At 36.5% G+C, this 17451-nt stretch overlaps 1 protein-coding gene across 1 annotated transcript; it reads right to left on the reverse strand.

The window, feature by feature from the left end:
• Positions 1-8995: 8995 nt before the first annotated feature.
• Positions 8996-11957, reverse strand: inka1a (inka box actin regulator 1a). The gene is made up of 3 exons (XM_067387179.1): positions 11356-11957; positions 11104-11156; positions 8996-10042 (listed from the first exon to the last, which is right to left on the reverse strand). The coding sequence occupies exons 1-3, from the start codon at positions 11507-11509 to the stop codon at positions 9119-9121; spliced, it is 1131 nt and encodes a 376-aa protein (XP_067243280.1). The 5' UTR covers positions 11510-11957; the 3' UTR covers positions 8996-9118.
• Positions 11958-17451: the final 5494 nt, after the last annotated feature.

Consider the following 17451-nt stretch of genomic DNA (forward strand, 5'->3'; position numbering starts at 1 on the left):
TTTTGTTCCTTGAGTGTATGGCAAAGAATAGGGTACCACCATCACAGACCAGCATACACAGGCATCGCTTATGCACGCACTATTTCTTTTCTACAAACAAATGCACAGAAGCGTGCGGAGACATACAAAAAAAAAAGCTTGTGCATTGTGGAAAACGTAGCCAGTAAACTCTCAATTTTGGTTTGTTACGTTTGACGATTACAACAGTCTCCAAAACTATTACCACACAGCCACAGTAAAAGTTTGCTGAAACGACAAAACGTTTAAAAGACCAACGATACACTAATTCAAATTTTTAGTAAGTTAGTAACAGAGCTGACAGGCGTAAACTGTGTAGAGAATGCGAATATGACTTCACGCCGCATTGAGTTCTGGGTAACTTCTTTGTTTATCCGCCATGCTGGAAGGATCACACAGTCTTTCCGTTATTGAGTTTAGTGCAATAATTAGTTTTCTGTCATGATTGTAAAAAATGTCACCATTGAATGTCATTAATGCTGCATTGATAATGGCAATTATAGTGTCTGTGAAGTTTCAGCTCAAAATACCCCATAGATTTAAAAAAAAATTTAACTGCCTATTTTGGGGCATAATTAGAAATACACCAATTCAGGCTGCGCGGCCCCTTTAATTCCTCACGCTCCTCGCCCCCGGAGCTCACGCTTGCCTTAAACAGCATAAACAAAGTTCACACAGCTAATATAACCCCCAAAATGGATCTTTACAAAGTGTTCGTCATGCATACTGCATGCATACATCAGATCATGTGAGAATAGTATTTATTTGGATGTTTACATTTGATTCTGAATGAGGTTGAGGCTGTGCTCCATGGCTAACGGGCTAAAGCTAACATTACACACTGTTGGAGAGATTTATAAAGAATGAAGTTGTGTTTATGAATTATACAGCCTGCAAGTGTTTAAAAATGAAAGTAGCGATGGCTCTCTTATCTCCGTGAATACATTAATAAACGATGGTAACTTTAACCACATTTAACAGTACATTAGCAACATGCTAACAAAACATTTAGAAAGACAATTTACAAATATCACTAAAAATATCATGTTATCATGGATCATGTCACTTATTGTTGCTCCAACTGCCATTTTTCGCTATTGTTCTTGCTTGCTTACCTAGTCTGATGATTCAGCTGTGCACATCCAGACGTTTTGCCCTTGTCTAATGGCTTGAACATGGGCTGGTATATGCAAATATTGGGGGCGTACATATTAATGATCCCTACTGTTACGTAACAGTCAGTGTTATGTTGAGATTCGCCTGTTTTTCGGAGGTCTTTCAAACAAATGAGATTTATATAAGAAGGAGGAAACAATGGTGTTTGAGACTCACTGTATGTCATTTCCATGTACTGAACTCTTGTTATTCAACTATGCCGAGGTAAATTCAATTTTCCATTCGATGGCACCTTTAAAATGCATTTGCCATTTTAAGCATTTTCTTCATAACGGTTTTATAAAGTGAAGAAAATGTTTAATGTGTCATTAAACGCGTTGCATTCATATTCAGGGCTCATCTGCACATCTTTTAATATCACAGTCTTAGTACACTAAGCCAGCGTTTTAAAATGTCCCCTTGCAGGAAGCCACTACTAAACTGTTCACAAGCTCCAAGGGTTTCGATTTTGGTTGTCATTAGTTGAAATTGAAATGAATATAAAAATACTGTGTGTTCATGTCTGTCTGTCCACTGAATGTGACCCATAATCTCTGATTCTCCTCCTCTGTGATCGTGAAAAAAGGGAATATTTACAATGACAATATGCTCGTTTAAGCATCATTTAAATGTTTCCAACAAATGAATCGACTTCTCTCAGCATGTTGAACACATAGATCTATTTGGATATTCTACCATATGCTGGCTGAATCAGCAGCGAGCGTCCAGCGTGCGACACGGTAAACAGATCAACACTGTAAACGAAATTCTACAAAACTTAAGTGAAAAAAAATCTAATTATTATGTGATAAAATAGCTTCTATTCCCTGCAAACGATACCATGAAAAATGTGAATGTTCCACTTAATGGCAGAATCGAAACAAAAGGTAAGCAAGTATCCATATTAATTTCAGTGTAAATAATAGAGGGCGATCCTGCTATAATGGCGGCGATGCCCTGGCATGCAATGGGGCGTGACATAGGTTCACATTCTCTGTAAATCCCATATCCTACCTTTAAAAATTTGCAGTCAGCGTGTGCAAATGATGAACTTCCTCTACATGTTGAACTGTGACTTTCGCGTGCGAGTAAGTGAGCATTCGTAAAATCATTTCGGAGAGTGGAGAAATAATTCTTGTGGGTTGCTGTAATCATGCTTGAATTTCCATCAAGAAATGACTATGTTGTAGTTTGTGTAATTTTATGTACTATTTATTTTAATCATTCTGGCTTTTCAACATAAAAAATGATTTTTGGAAAAACTGAAATGCCTCTGATTGTCTACTGTATTTATGCGCTCATCAGACAAGTCTGTGATTGGTTACATTTTTCAACAGCTTGCAAAAAGAACAATAGACCTTATTCACATCAGCGCCATCTTTGATTTTTAACAGGAATAAAAAAGCAAGGCTGTAAGGGATTGTCACATCTCTTCAGCATCGTACTGTTATTTAATGTGTTTTGGGATTGTTCTGCTCGGGAAACACTGCAAAAATATCTTTCCAAGAAATTTAAGTAGACAAAAAACTCCAGACAACATGAGCTGTAGAAATTATACGTGATCTATGAGCTTTATACAACTTTTTACAGCAGAAGGCATTGAAAATACACAAGTCAATTTCTCACAGCCTCGCTTTCATACCTGCTCTGAATAAGGTCTATACCTATAAAGATAACTACAAAGATAACATTCTGTTTATTGAAAGAGTGCACTGCAGTTATGTCGTTTAGTGTATTCTGATTGGTCGCTTGGTGTGTTCTGATTGGCTGTGTTTATCATTCATCAGCTGAAAAACAAGTTCTGAAAATGACTGCAATGATAATGTTCTGTCGTTTCATTATTGCTGTGGTGTGAACTTCCCTATTCTTATACAATTAGAGATTATTAGAACTATATTTATCATCCTTGGTGTGAACGGACCTTAAGTCTTTTAGCTTATAGTCTGACATTATAGAGAGACTGATATGAAACTCTTTTGCGTTGAAGATTGTGAATTAAAACAAAGCAACATTCACACAGTTAACCCTGCTGACCAACCCTGACCGAGATTTACATTCTCAAATGTAAGAAAAATAAACCACGGTTTCTGAGTATTACAACTTCATAGCAGAGTCTGTCCTGGTGTTTAACAATTTATTATTGGCCTGTGAAAGATCATGTTTGGCCAGCAGAGGGAAATGGCCTGTGACCCTGAAGGCCATGTTTGTCCTTCCTCATGACCATGAGAACTCATGAGCAGCGCTGCAAAGCCTCGTGGGACATGGTTCTGCCTTCAGGCCCGTTTTTTCCCATGAACTTCAATGTTAGGTTACAGATGAGTCTTTGAATCACCCTACATAGAGGTAATAACGTGATCATACTTAGCTTAATGTCCACAAAGAGACAATTTTTGCCCTCAATGTTCAAGTGGTGCAATTACAGCTTTGTTCAAATCTTGTCTGCAGCAAATAAATGTTCTTTTCTCTGCTGAAGGTAGTCTAAAGGAGGGGAGGGATTGACCTCTGAGTGACAGCTCTGGTCTTCACCCTGACTGATTCTTGTTTGCCCAGAATCCACTCTGTTTACCCAGAGGACCTGCAGAGAGATGGGCATTCATCATATTCACCTGGGTTCGAAAACCCGCTGATGACTTGGCATGTGTGTGACTGCAAGAGAGAGACAGAAAGAACATTTCAATATCCTTTTAACAATGCAACACTTCTACATGTCAAAAATGCAAACTTATCTCTCCAGAACAAAATCTAAACGTAAAAAAATGGGTACACAACACACAATTAACATAACTTTACACTAATTTGTGAAATATTAAATAATCAAATTAAAATGTGTGTAATTTAATAAAAAATTGACTATTTTACACAATATTTGTATATGGGCATACATACTTTGCATTGGTGGTTAAAATAAGTGGAAATAGGTGAAAATAAGCTAAATGAATACGTGTAAATAAATGTATTTTGACAAGAAAACTTTTCTTGAATTCCTAAAAAAAATGCTATAATAAATCACAGCAATGCATAATATATCATATTGTGAACAAAATGAACAATCACAAATGCCACTCAGAATGCCTTGCCTGTTCTTCAAAGCCTTCATTCTCACTGGCTGTTACCGCATCACATTACTGCTCATTTATATACTATTTTCCACAGTACAATGAAACATTTCAGCTACGTTTCGGGCCATGTGACAACAATTTAGCATTCCATAATTTAAATCATAAATGGTTTCATCATTTTACCCAATTTTATGATATTTTATAAAGTATAATGTGCATATAAAAGGCAGAATGCACACATTTTGTCTTTCTGACAGTGTGTTTGTTTCAGTTCACCACTGAAACTGCATTGCTGCTCTAAATGTAATAACATAATTGCAGTGTATTAATATAATGCATTCTCCTTTAAAAATGTAGCGCACATCTCGCTAATATGAACGTGTGTGTGTGTGAGTGTGTTTTAAAGGCTTTTATATAGAAATGTACAATTCCGAGTGAGCCCAAATGCACCGATGTCTAATTAGCCAGTGAAGAGCATGTAGAAGCAGTAATGTACACATCTGCACACACACACACACAAAGCACTAATGTGTGCATTAACATTTTCCTGACATTGCCAGGCCATTAGCGGCTGGTTGACTGACTATTATAGACCAGAATCCTAATTCAGGAGGTGAACTCTGCTTTTAATGAGGGGGACGAGTGGGGGTGTATGAATAGAAAAGACACGCACAAAAAATAGGATAGTTTTCTTTTCATGAATAACAGCTGGCGCAAACACAGACAAGTATTAGTTGGCGAGTCCAGACATGTTTCCCTCCTTGCTTTTAATTCACCCTACTTCACCAGTCATGTTTTTGGAAATGTATCCGCGTTCCAAGGAGTTCAATCACATTTCCTGGGTGCATCACGACAGTTTTGAGGCTTATTTTTCCAGTTTCAAAGGAATTGTGGGAAAACACCCACAATTTCCATTGTGTGCAAAAAATGTATTAAAAAAAAAAAAAAAAAACACCCGTTACACTAGAACAGTGATTTCCCCTTACTTCCTTTTACTTCTCTTAATCTATTTAAAAGGTTAGTTCACCCCAAAATTAAAATTCTGTCATTAGTTGCTCACCCTCATGTCGTTCCAAACCCGTAAAACTTTCGTTCATCTTTGTAACACAAATGAAGATCTTTTCGATGACATCTGACAGCATACTGTCCATGAACTGCCTTTGCAACTAGATCTTTGACACTTCAAAAAGTTTGTTCTCCTGTGTCATTAAGGTTCAGTTGATCTATTAACGTTATATGATCAATGTTTATATGTGAATAAAAGCCAATATTAAATCTGTTTATCATAAAATGCGATTGAGTTTCTTCAGAAAATTTGGACTAAATGGCTCAATTCAGATGTCTTTATGAACATTTTTCGAAGCGTCAAATTCCAAGTTGCAAAGGCAGTCTATGGACGGACAGACATCTCTCAGATTTCATTAAAATCATCTTCATTTGTGTTCCGAAGATGAACAAAAGTCTTACGGGTTTGGAACGACATGAGGGTGAACATTTTAGAAAATTCATTGATTCATTTTGGGGTGAACTAACCCTTTAACAGTTCTTAAACCTAATAAACAGACAAGCTGGGTATTTACCATTGGAGGTCAACTGCCCCATTGACACAGGCGTTAACACTTGGACATCGGTCTAAAAGTGACATCATTGTGTCATCAGATGCTGTTGAAATGCTGTTTGGCTTATTGGCTGTTGTTGGCAGGAATGCAGCACATCTTGTCCACTATCTCACTTCAGACTCTATTGTTGGGTACATGACCACCAGAGTCAGCCCACATTTCCATTGTAGATGTTCACAATGTGTTTAACCTTTCTCAACCAGCATTGAGAATTCAACGGTTATTTACACACTGGAAAATAAGCAGATTTTAGAACAGACTGCAGAAGCAATGTTTTATTATAAAATGGACCATATGGCAATTTTGTCTATAGACAAAAATTTACAAAAAATGTTTTAAATGTTACTAATGGAAAGCAAAGCAATATGGGAAGGGTGACAGGGACATAGTCAGTCATTGTGGTAAACACACAGTGACGGTGGCAGTATTGTGCCTTTGTCAATTTAAGATGTATTTGAGGAGGTTCTCAACAGTGTTTGCCAACACAGACAGCGGTGATGATTTTGTCTCTGTGCATCTGGTCTGAGTTGACTGGTTCAATCTCTGAAGTCACTGACATCTGGCCCCTTCACACACTTACACGTTTACTTCAATTAACACACTCCACACACACTTACACTCTGTAAAAGCTGGCACACATTTAACGCAAGTGTTTTAGTGTTTTCAAACACAGGAGGCAAACACCACCAATGGATAGAGCTTCCATACATGTGAGGAATCTTACAGTACTAACATTTCACATTTCAGTCATTACAACTAAATTAATGTGGTGGCAACATAAGACTCTGTCAGACTTTAGGCTAGAAACAAGCAGTCAAGTACACAAATGCCTGATGAATGCATTGCAAGTGTGCAGTACAGTTGTACATACTAAACTTTACTCTGGCAGCAACAAACCTCAGTACTCAAGGGGAAAATGTAGAGATACATTCAAATGTCTGTGCCATTGAACTAGATGTGCTATAATTCAGGAAGTTAGCTATAAACATGTCAGTTGTTTAACCAGTTTAACCAACTAGCTATACAAGATTTATTTGCATTTCAAACTGTTGCAAACCATGACAGTAGTTGACTTAAAAGATAACTGACAATAGAAGACATTTTACGCTAATCTTGCTATAGTTCTCTTAATGGCAATGCTGAAAATGCAATGGTTGCATGCAATGAATTAGGATTTTCTCATTCTGGAAAACAAGTGAATTTGAATATGTGTAGTTACAAGAGATCACATATTTACATAGATAATTTTTGGGACCTTTAACATAACCTATAAACACATCTACAGTCGGCTGAGAAAAAGGAAAGGTGACATTTTTGAACACTGCACAAAAACTAAAACATTTGTTTACTAAATATTAAACTACAAATAAAATAATAATATTAATTATAAACATATATAGGAGGAAAGGTTAGCACAAATTATATATATATATATATATATTTGCATGTAGAAAAATGTCTTTGGCTCTATGAATCTTTTGTTCATCTCCTTAAGTTTTTTGAATCATTTTGGATGTATTTTGAAGTCACATTGCCAAAATTCTCTCCAAGGAGTGAAGCACGAGGCTTCTGGATATTCTTAAAACCTCTGGCAAGGCATTTGTTGGCTGTTATGTATTCCTCTAAGCTCTAAGTGCAATTCCCTGTTTCCACTTGTACACCAGCAACTTGGTCCATCTGTTCCATGTAACCTCAATGGAAAATGAAAAGCTCTTAAATATAGTTTTTTTTTATATAAGCACAGTAACTTAAGAATGTTTAGGGATAAGGCCTGATTTTACTCTCGCAATAATTCAATTTTTCCACACAAAGGCCAAGATGAACAACATACTGGACTGAGTATTTCTCTCTCTCCTCTTACAGTATATCTGTTTGGCTGGTCTGAGGTCAGTTGAGATCTTAACAGTAAAACTTGAAGCACAAATATGCTGGGCTGTTACAGATTTGTCATTAATTCCTGGTATTATCTCACAAATAATAACTCTGAGGTCATACGCTGAGAACAGCCTTCAGGAGTTTTATTTTCTTTTATGACTCTGCGGTCACCGTCTGTGACTACAAGTCTTTTAAACAAACCAAAAATGATTAATAAGTCTAATAAACATGTTTATTATCCATATGAGCTGGCACAAGTTGCATTAGTCTGATAACTGAGGCACTCTAAAGCTTAATGAAGCTGAAGTCAACATCTTCACCTTCTAACCAGCTGCTGCAGATTTTTCCCTATTCGGTCGTAAAGGGACACAAGCAGGGTTACCTCATTTAACACATGCTGCTGGGGCCACCTGAGATATTTGTGTTGATACAGCCTCTCTGCCATTACTAAAGATCTTTCTGCTTTTTTCCACTCCAGAGACGCCAAAAAGCAAGAACTTGTAGTCCAAGGAACACCGCGTTCCTGTCTACTGCTGTAAGCTGCTAAAAATAATTTCAGCTGTTCACAATAACAAAAACTGGTTAAAGGATATAACTGAACAAGTACAGACACTGCATATTCAAAAACAAGTTTTGTAATATAATAAAATAAATATTACTATTTAAAAGAACTATTTTCTATTTTAATATATTTTATTCCTGTGATCAAAGCTGAGTTTTCAGCATCATTACTCCAGTCTTCAGTGTCACATGATCCTTCAGAAATCATTCTAATATGCTGATTTGCTATTAAAGAAACTATACTTCATCTTATTATTATTATAAAATGATGAAAAGAGTTTAACATTTTTGTGGAAACCCTAATACCTTTCAAGATTACTTGATGAATAGAATGTTTGAAAGAACAGCATTTAATTGAAATAGAAATCATTTGTAACTTTATAAATGTCTTTACTGTCACTTTTGATTAATGTAATGTGTCCTTGCTGAATATATATATTTAAAAAAACTTTGACCCCAAACTTTTGAATGGTAGTGTACTTTTTTTTTGTATGACAGGCATAAGCTTGATAATGTACATTCATCTGGGTCATTATCACAAAATAAACCCATTCAGAGTGATATAAGACCCCTTGTCTTCATCTCTGGACCCTGTCTGGGTTTATTTTGTGATAATGAAACAAAAAATCCTTTTAGCTGCATGAATTTCACTTCAGTGATCAGTGAGGCGGCCACCAATAGCAAAGCAATGACCAATATGACTGTATGACTTTTTTTATTTTTGTACATTTTACATAGCATTACGGACAAAGCTTTTTATAAAAAAAATAATTCGTCTCTCCTGGAGATATTGTCCATTCAGTCTGAGAGCTTTTAGTGACCTAACTGTAGTCATATGTACCCAATAATGTCATTACAGACAATGGGCATTCTGCTTCCAGATTTCATGAGTGCCGTAAACTGGAAGAAATCTGTGTCCAGTTCGTTCAGACCTGTGTGGGATTTATAGAAAAATGGCATTTTGTGCTGTACATCAACTTGGCAAGAAAGTCGCTTGGGAGCCATAATTGATTTGCTCAGCTTTGTACCATCTGACGACTTTCTTCGCCCGTCAGCACTCCGTGAAATCCCGGCTATCCTCCGTTTGACATTTACCAAGAAGTCTTTAGCGAAACTGCGTCCCGAACTGTGCTTTTGTTCTGTCTGTTCCGGACATTCCGGTAAGTCCATCCAGTTCTGAATGAGATCAGCGAAGCTGTTGTCTCCCAGAACTAGCGGCTGCCGGTTACGCCCGCGGGTGAGTAGTGACGTAGTCCAGTCCTCCGGGTCACTTGTGGTCTCAAACGACGTCCAACTTTCCAGGCAAGCGTCGGAAGTGGACTTAGGACGCACTCGGGTGTTGGCCACCTGGTTGGTGCGAAGACACGCGGTCGAAGATACGCGGATGTTTTTGGTGCGCCGTAACACCACTCCTTCATCCTGCCAGGAGGCCTCAGAGTAACCCGAATCAAACTCCAGACTGCGCTCGCTGCTCGGTGAGCTAACAGCCGATGGGCCGCCCGCAGAGTCCTCCTCCTCCAGAGAGCTAGACAGACAGCAGGCAGAGTCGTAACTGCTTGCCTCACTGGCGTCGCTGATCCTCAACCGTGCTCGGCGTTCCCGTTGGGCTATCAACTGCTTGCAAGCACGCAACCTCACCGGCGGTCCAACAGGGGGCGCTGCGCAGCTCCGCCGCAAATGCTTTAGATCCTGCAAGGATCGCATCATATAACGCATCTGTTCCCGCAGACAGTCGCTTGACTCCTGTAGACACAACTGCAAAGAGACAAGAAGGAAACAGTAAGACTAAAACAATTTAAAATGCATAAACATATATTTTAATTAGGCTTATGCAACAATTAGAAGATAAACACCAATAAATTAAATTTGGGTCACCCTCCATTTTGGTTTTGTTTTCCTGTGACTGACTAATCGTGCTGCTTTAACAGGCTTGGACCTGCACCAGCACTGTCAGAGAGGGCATGGCTCTATTTATCTGGAGGAGCTGAAAAACCACTCTATTCCAGGTGAGGGCAACTGAACAACCGATGAAAGCACATCGTGTGGACACACTCACACCCAGCTATCAAAAAGGATGGATGACTACTACCAATCAGTTAAAATAAACCTGTTACTAGCCACACCTGGAATACATCTTTTCAATAGAGTAATTACCCCACCTTCCATCCATGCTGTCAGATACATGTATACAAACATACACACAAATCATAATCAAGAAATGGAAGAGCAATAGCTTATTCGTTTGAAAAAGATGGAGTGAGTAACTTGCAATTTCAATACAAACTACATAGAGATTTTAAGAGTGAAGCTACATCATTCAAAGACAGTAAAAATTAGATATGGAAAATTAAAATATAACCACATCAGTCTGAGATTAACAATCTCAAAAGGTTCTTTATAGACAATAAGCAACTTGAAAACAATGCTACTGCCATGTTGGCTGTGGAAGCATGCACCCAAATGCATTTTAACAACAAAATCTTCCATCTTTGGGAAACATTACTGGCTTTTTAACGTGCTATTTGTCATGTATTTGCTGAAATCTGTATCTAAATTGACAAAACAGCATCATGTGAATGCAGCAATAACAGCATGCACACGGGGTTGAGCATTATTTCGATGCACAGATTGGCATGAGGTGCAGATGTCATCCCATATGCTAAAATTTCAGCAACGGACATTTCTTCACAGTAACTAATCCTTTGCTGCACATAATGTAAAGTGATGACCAATCAGTGTAGTTCTACAGAGTAAACAATCTATTGTAATTAACAAGACAAAGCCCAATGACTGTGGTGATTTGGAGGAATGCTTACCATGATTCTGGAATGATGAAAATCAAATAAAAATCCAGTAACTTTAAATACACCTGAGACAAAAAAAAAAAAAAAGAAAGTTTTATGAAACATCATGCTTTGCAAAAGTAAAATAAGTCAATATTTAAAATAATAACAATAAAACTTGGATTTATGCACTTGAATAATTAGGAAAACACACATAAGTAACATTTACCAGATAAAAATCATGCATGAAGCTGATCAAATGTAGAACTCTTGTCTTGCACTTACATTTGTTGTGAAGAAAAATCAGTAGAATCCAGACTGTGCAGATGTGGCTCTTGTGACTCAAACTCCAGATCATGAGCCCCCTCACTGCAGACAAGCGCCTATGTGAGTCTGTGTCGTTCCAGCATGCGCGTCTCAGCCAATCACAGCGCAGCATCGCGGCGCAATCCAATCAGAGCTCACCTGAAATCTGAGCGCTCGTTTCCACCCTCTCTCAAATTATGAGTGTATTCAATAATCCAAAAGTACCACAGAAAATATCCAAGTGAAGACGATAATCACGTTATTAAGTGTCTGCAACAAGATATAAGTTATCTATCTATCTAAATTTATAAAAAACAATAATTTAAGACTTTATATAGTTATGTATTATTTTAAAGTTAATGTAGTATTTTTATTACTTACTTACTTTCAGTGTTATTGTTGTTTCTTTGTATGTAAGCGAGGAAAGGCAATGCCTGACGTTAAAGTGTTGTTGTTGATGGGTGCACAATACAAGTTGTTTTTTAATTGAAGCCTTATTGTTCATTTTAATATAAAAGTCGAATTTAAGCTTGAAAAAACCGAACCTATACCTTTAAGCAGCAATGTTGAATCATTAGAAAACCGCCAGCTTTAATCTACGAGCACATGAGGCTGACTTCGCCTAAGGTAGATCATTTGAGAAACTTGCTTTATTTTCGCATCTTTAAATATGTTAAAGATGTACTGCTGATCCAGAAACGCATACCTCAGATTCACTTACCCTGTTAACAACATAAATGAAATGTTCCCTGAGAATGTTCCATGTGTGTCCGTATGATATTCAGAAGAGTCGGTGAGATTCACAGCGCGTTGAGCAGCGCTCTCTGGCGGTCGGAGAAAACGCTGCAACGTCCGATTTTTATTTATTTATTTTTTCCATTTGTGAGCCATTCCACGAAACCGGTCCCTCTGACCTTTTTCAGTGTACTTTATCTATTGGGTCACCAAATATATTTTTAAAAGCTTTTTGTATTAATTGAAATAATGTTTAAAAACATGACATACATTTTATCTTCATATTAGAAATGATTTTTTTTTTTTTTCAGTTGACCACCTATTTTGTCATGTCCCTCAATGCCTTCTATGAAAGTGTACTTGGTATATGAATAATAAAATGAGAAAAAAAAGTCTGTGCTTTTTGCTGGTAATGTTTTTTTTTCTATGTAAATTCATAATAGTATCCATTAAAATCACATAATTTAGTAAATTATGTTGTGAAATTGTGTTTGTCAAGCTTAACGACTCAACCCCGTTACATCAATTAAAGATGGAAAACTATTACTTGTGAAAATTATCTTTGTTATTTCAACATTATTCATGATTTCTGAATATCATGCATGCCATGTGCTCTCCATTTATTCGAGCAGAGGCCAATTTGGGCAAAAATCACAACCCCGTCACACAAGTTTATAAAAAAGCATTTTAAAATTAGTTGAATTCTGTCTGAAATGTTCAGAGCAATCATAAGAATACTGATTTTAGTTCAAGTTCTGAAGTTAAGCCTTTGATCAAAAATGACGAGGCTGCTGTCAAAGTGCCCATTTCAGACTTTAGTATAGCAAAAGTGTCAGATTTTATGTAACTTTTATATTTGCAATTATTGAATTCGTTTGAGGCACATCTGATTAATAGGAAAATGCTGATTTTATCACAAATACATTTTATAATAATATTCAGAGAGCTCCCATAGTGTCCATAACTTAAAATAATGACTAATAAGAATAGGGATTTGATGCCTGAGATGGATTATTATGCTTTTCTGGAAGTTAAATATGCAATTAATGTTGTGGGGTGTTCTGAAAAGTAATACATTTTGGTAAAAAATCTAAAAATGTGTAAGTCCAAACTATACCCGTTTTGTGGAATGACTCCTGTGCATTTTCTGAAAGAAAAAAAAAACTTAGTTCTGTTTCTTAACTAATTCAATACAAAGCCACATGGGGTTGATGCCACTGTCAAGGTGTTTATTGTAATTAGAGTGAAATCTTCCCATTCATGTCTTCATTCTTTATTTTCCTCTCACTCAAATCTGTGACACATTAGGTTGGATTAGAGGTGTTTGGATGATTTGGCTCACACACAAAAACATTAGCGGACAATAACGTGGATGCTTTTGTGATGCAAAGCTGAAATGTGGCAATCCAATTTACGTATAGGAAAAAGTGTGAACTATTGCCTGAACCTGTGATTCCACCCATTGTGTTTAAGGATGGCTGATCTTCCTAAAGCATTACACTTTAATGTATGAAGTTACTATGGTAAGCACGTCAGATCAGTAAACTGGGCATGTCTTCATGATTTATTTCTTTATTTGCCTTCAAGCTCCATCCACACACAGAATAAAATCAGCATCTTTTAAGTCACTTCATCAACATCTCTCATCATATTGGTGAGGGAATGCATTCTGACAGCTGGATTTTTGCCGTCGGATTCTGTTCCCCTCATAGATTTTACGCAATGAGGTTCTAATATTTATCACCTGGTAAGCGGCTGCCAAAGGCCTAATGGGCAGCAAGCTGACAAATATCATTGTGTTTTTAGCAACCCCAGTTCAAGTCCCGGCTAGTGGATTTTTCAAATTCACAGATGATTTTATACCATCTTGCTGATAACATTTCTTTAGTCATCTGGCAATCCCACAGCTACTGTAGTGAAACAACCCTCATCACAATGTGCTACCATCTTAATTAATAAGGTCAAATTACTAATTAAAGAGGCATTTAATGACTGCAGCAAGTCAGGACCTCGCTTTAAAGGATGCTTCTTACAGTGTAGTGGTCCCATCACTTCACTCTGACTTTAGGAGCCATAGAGGCCAGTGAGTGAGTGAGCACCCCCTGCTGGCCTCACTAAAGCATCTTCCAATGACAATCAAGTTTTTTCAAAAAGGTCTCCTATGGCAAGCCGTATTGAGTTTTATTCATTCTCAGGATATGAATTCTTGATATCAACAATTCAGTTTTCACTAGTTAAAATAATTCTTGATATCCGGATTTACATTTCCACTAGTAACAAAGTTAATTTTTGATATCAACAATTCAATTTTCACTAGTTAAAATGCTAATTTTTGATATCGAGAATTATATTTCCACTGGTAAAAACTAGAATTCTTGATATCTGTAATTGTATTTTCACTAGTGAAATGTCACCATAGGCTGCCATTCAAATTCAATTGTTGATATCCAGAACTGGGGCTGTATTCACAAAACATTTTATCTTACCACTAAGAGTTCTCCTAAATAGCAGTAAAAGTTCTTAGCTAAGAGTTTTCTCTTAAAACCTATTCACAAAGCTGCTGAGACAAACTTTTACTAAGGAATAGACTGAAGTCTTAAGCTAAGAGTAAGGGCGGGGTTGACCTCGTTGCTATGGACTATACACACAGTGATTGGCTGATGGGGGAGGAGTCAGCAATTTAATCATAGAAATATTGTAGAATGAGGTGTCATGTTTCCATATCAAAATAAAGGTTTTAAAATACAAATGTTGCCCTATTCAAAATAAATGTTTTTTTAATAAAAATGTTCCCACAGTCAAAATAAAACGTTGACATATTTTTGCCATAAAGGTTTTTTTTTTTTTTTTTTTTACTCTATTAAATTATTTGTAAGTGTGAACCCATGAAAACCACTGCCACAGGTAATCAGACAATATTTATTTATTTGTTAAAGATTAATTTTTGGCATCTCATCATAGATTTAAATCTATAAATCCATTTTTTTTTTTTTTTTCATTGCATTTTATTGCATTTATGAAGAAAAGGTTCAGCACCTAAGGCTCTGTCGCTATTCCCTCAATGGTGTTCAGTGTATTTGGGTGGATTAGGACTGTTTGTGATTTGGTCTTAGTGATTTAGGAGTCCTCTTGACTACTCCTAACGTTTCACAGATTTAGGAGCTAGTTTTAGCACTAAAATGCTTTGTGAAACACTCTTAGAGCAAAAATTTGGAGTCCTAAAATTAGGACTGACACGCCCATTATTTTTAAGAGTTTCTCCTAAATCGGCAATTTAGGAGCTACTTTTAGCCTTAAGATGTTTTGTGAAAACGGCCCCTGATTTCTTACTAGTTGAAATTCCAGTTTCACATATTAGAAATACAATTCTTACTAGTAAAAATCATAATTTTTGATATCAATAATTCAATTGTCACTAGTTGAAATGTCAGTTCTTGATATCAACAACTGAATTGCTACTAGTAACAATGTTCATTTTTGATATCAATAATTTGATTGTCACTAGTGACGATGTTAGTTTCTGATATCATGAATGTGATTGTTACTAGTAACAATGTTCATTTTTGATATCAATAATTTGATTGTCACTAGTGACGATGTTAGTTTCTGATATCATGAATGTGATTGAAAGCCATTTTACATATCTGAAATTATACTGATGTCAGAAATACATTTTCAGATATCAAAAATGAACATTTTTACTAGTAACAATCACATTCATGATATCAGAAACTAACATTGTCACAAGTGGAAATCAAATTATTGATATCAAGAATAGATATTTGCAATAGTAACAAAGTAATTATTGATATAAAAAATTATGATTTTTACTAGTAAGAATTGTATTTCTGATATGTGAAATTGGAATTTCAACTAGTAAGAACTCAATTCTTGATATCAACAATTGAATTTGAATGGCAGCCTGGTGACATTTCACTAGTGAAAATACAAGAATTCTAGTTTTTACTAGTTGAAATTCAAATGTTGATATCAAGAATGAACATTGTTACTAGTGGAAATGTAATTCCTGATATCAAGAATTGAATTGTTGATATCAAGAATTCATATCCTGAGATGTGAATAAAAGTCAAAACGGCTTGCCATAGTCTCCTATCCATAACCTGGCTCAAGCCCGCTTAGCTTCAGTATAGTGAGCCAGGATTTGACCATGGGACGCTATGGAAGCATTACTTTGTGCTGTTTGATAAAACGGGTCCAATTGAGGCATAGCGCATCCTGAGTGTCTCAAAATATCCCTCAGAATGAGCTACCACCTGTATTGCAATACAGTATAGTCACACTATAGCAAAACTCTCCCACATATTCTGCTCTTCTAACTGCCTTATTTCCGCTGTTGGTGTGAGCAGCAGTGGGTGGTAATAGACAAGACATATACGATTTTATACCATCTTGCTGATAACATTTCTTTAGTCATTTGGCAGTTCCACACCTACTGTAGTGAAACCACCCTCATCACAATGTGCTACCACCTTCCCACGTAGAAGGCGATGTTCCCTAAAAGTTCTCTAATGGTGACGAAAATTTCAAACCTTCACATTAGGGACATTCCAAACACGTCCTCTTTTGGTAATGAAAGTGCTGCAGTTTAAGGTTCCTTATATGACTTCAGGATGTTCTATTTTGGTTATTTTATGGTCACATAAGAACATTACAAAAAGGACATTTGGGAAGGTAACAGAATGTTCTATAGGAATAGTCCCCTAAACATTCCCAGAACTCCCTGAATGTTCCCTGAAGGTCCACCAAATAACGTCCCCCAAACCTTAAAAGAACTCCACATCGTGACCGTCTCTGAACGTTCTGGGAACGTTACCAGGTGACAAGTTAGATGTTGATGTTTTATAGAAAATAAGTCACCATTATAAAGATGAGCGTTTGGTTCTTGATGTTTTAATGTTAAATTTTCTCTGGTTCTTGTAACTGTATTTCCAAAACACGTTTGTTACAGCAAACATTGCAAGATAAATTCTGAACAGATGAATTTGGTTATTTAATGATGGTGATTCAGTCATGGAGTGTCCTGATTCACTGATCCTCTGAGCTCTGAGTGTGTTAACTGTTAGTTTTGCATTAGTTTTGCATGAATCAGCGTATGAACCTCAACAATGGTGACAATAAACAAAAATCTTTTTTGTGACTTCAGTAGCTTGTTTTGTGATGCTCAGAGCTGATCTGTTGAGATGAAAATGTTGTCACCATTGTTGAGGTTCATCCGCTGAACCTTGATGTCTGTGTGAGTCTACACGATCCTCTTCAAATAATTTCTGCATAATGACAATTTTCTAAATATCAAAGCAGGACAGTATTTTATGCAGTATT

Source organism: Chanodichthys erythropterus, chromosome 6 (assembly GCF_024489055.1).
Source record: "Chanodichthys erythropterus isolate Z2021 chromosome 6, ASM2448905v1, whole genome shotgun sequence".
Taxonomy (NCBI): Eukaryota; Metazoa; Chordata; class Actinopteri; order Cypriniformes; family Xenocyprididae; genus Chanodichthys; species Chanodichthys erythropterus.

Bases quoted from the DNA above. Each gene is read 5' to 3' on its own strand.
- inka1a (XM_067387179.1), bottom strand. From the start codon at position 11,509: ATGCTGCGCTGTGATTGGCTGAGACGCGCATGCTGGAACGACACAGAC. The intron at 11,157-11,355 runs GTAAGTGCAAGA...TTTTTGTCTCAG, and splicing joins GATTTTTCTTCACAACAAAT to GTGTATTTAAAGTTACTGGA. The intron at 10,043-11,103 runs GTAAGCATTCCT...GTCTCTTTGCAG, and splicing joins TTCATCATTCCAGAATCATG to TTGTGTCTACAGGAGTCAAG.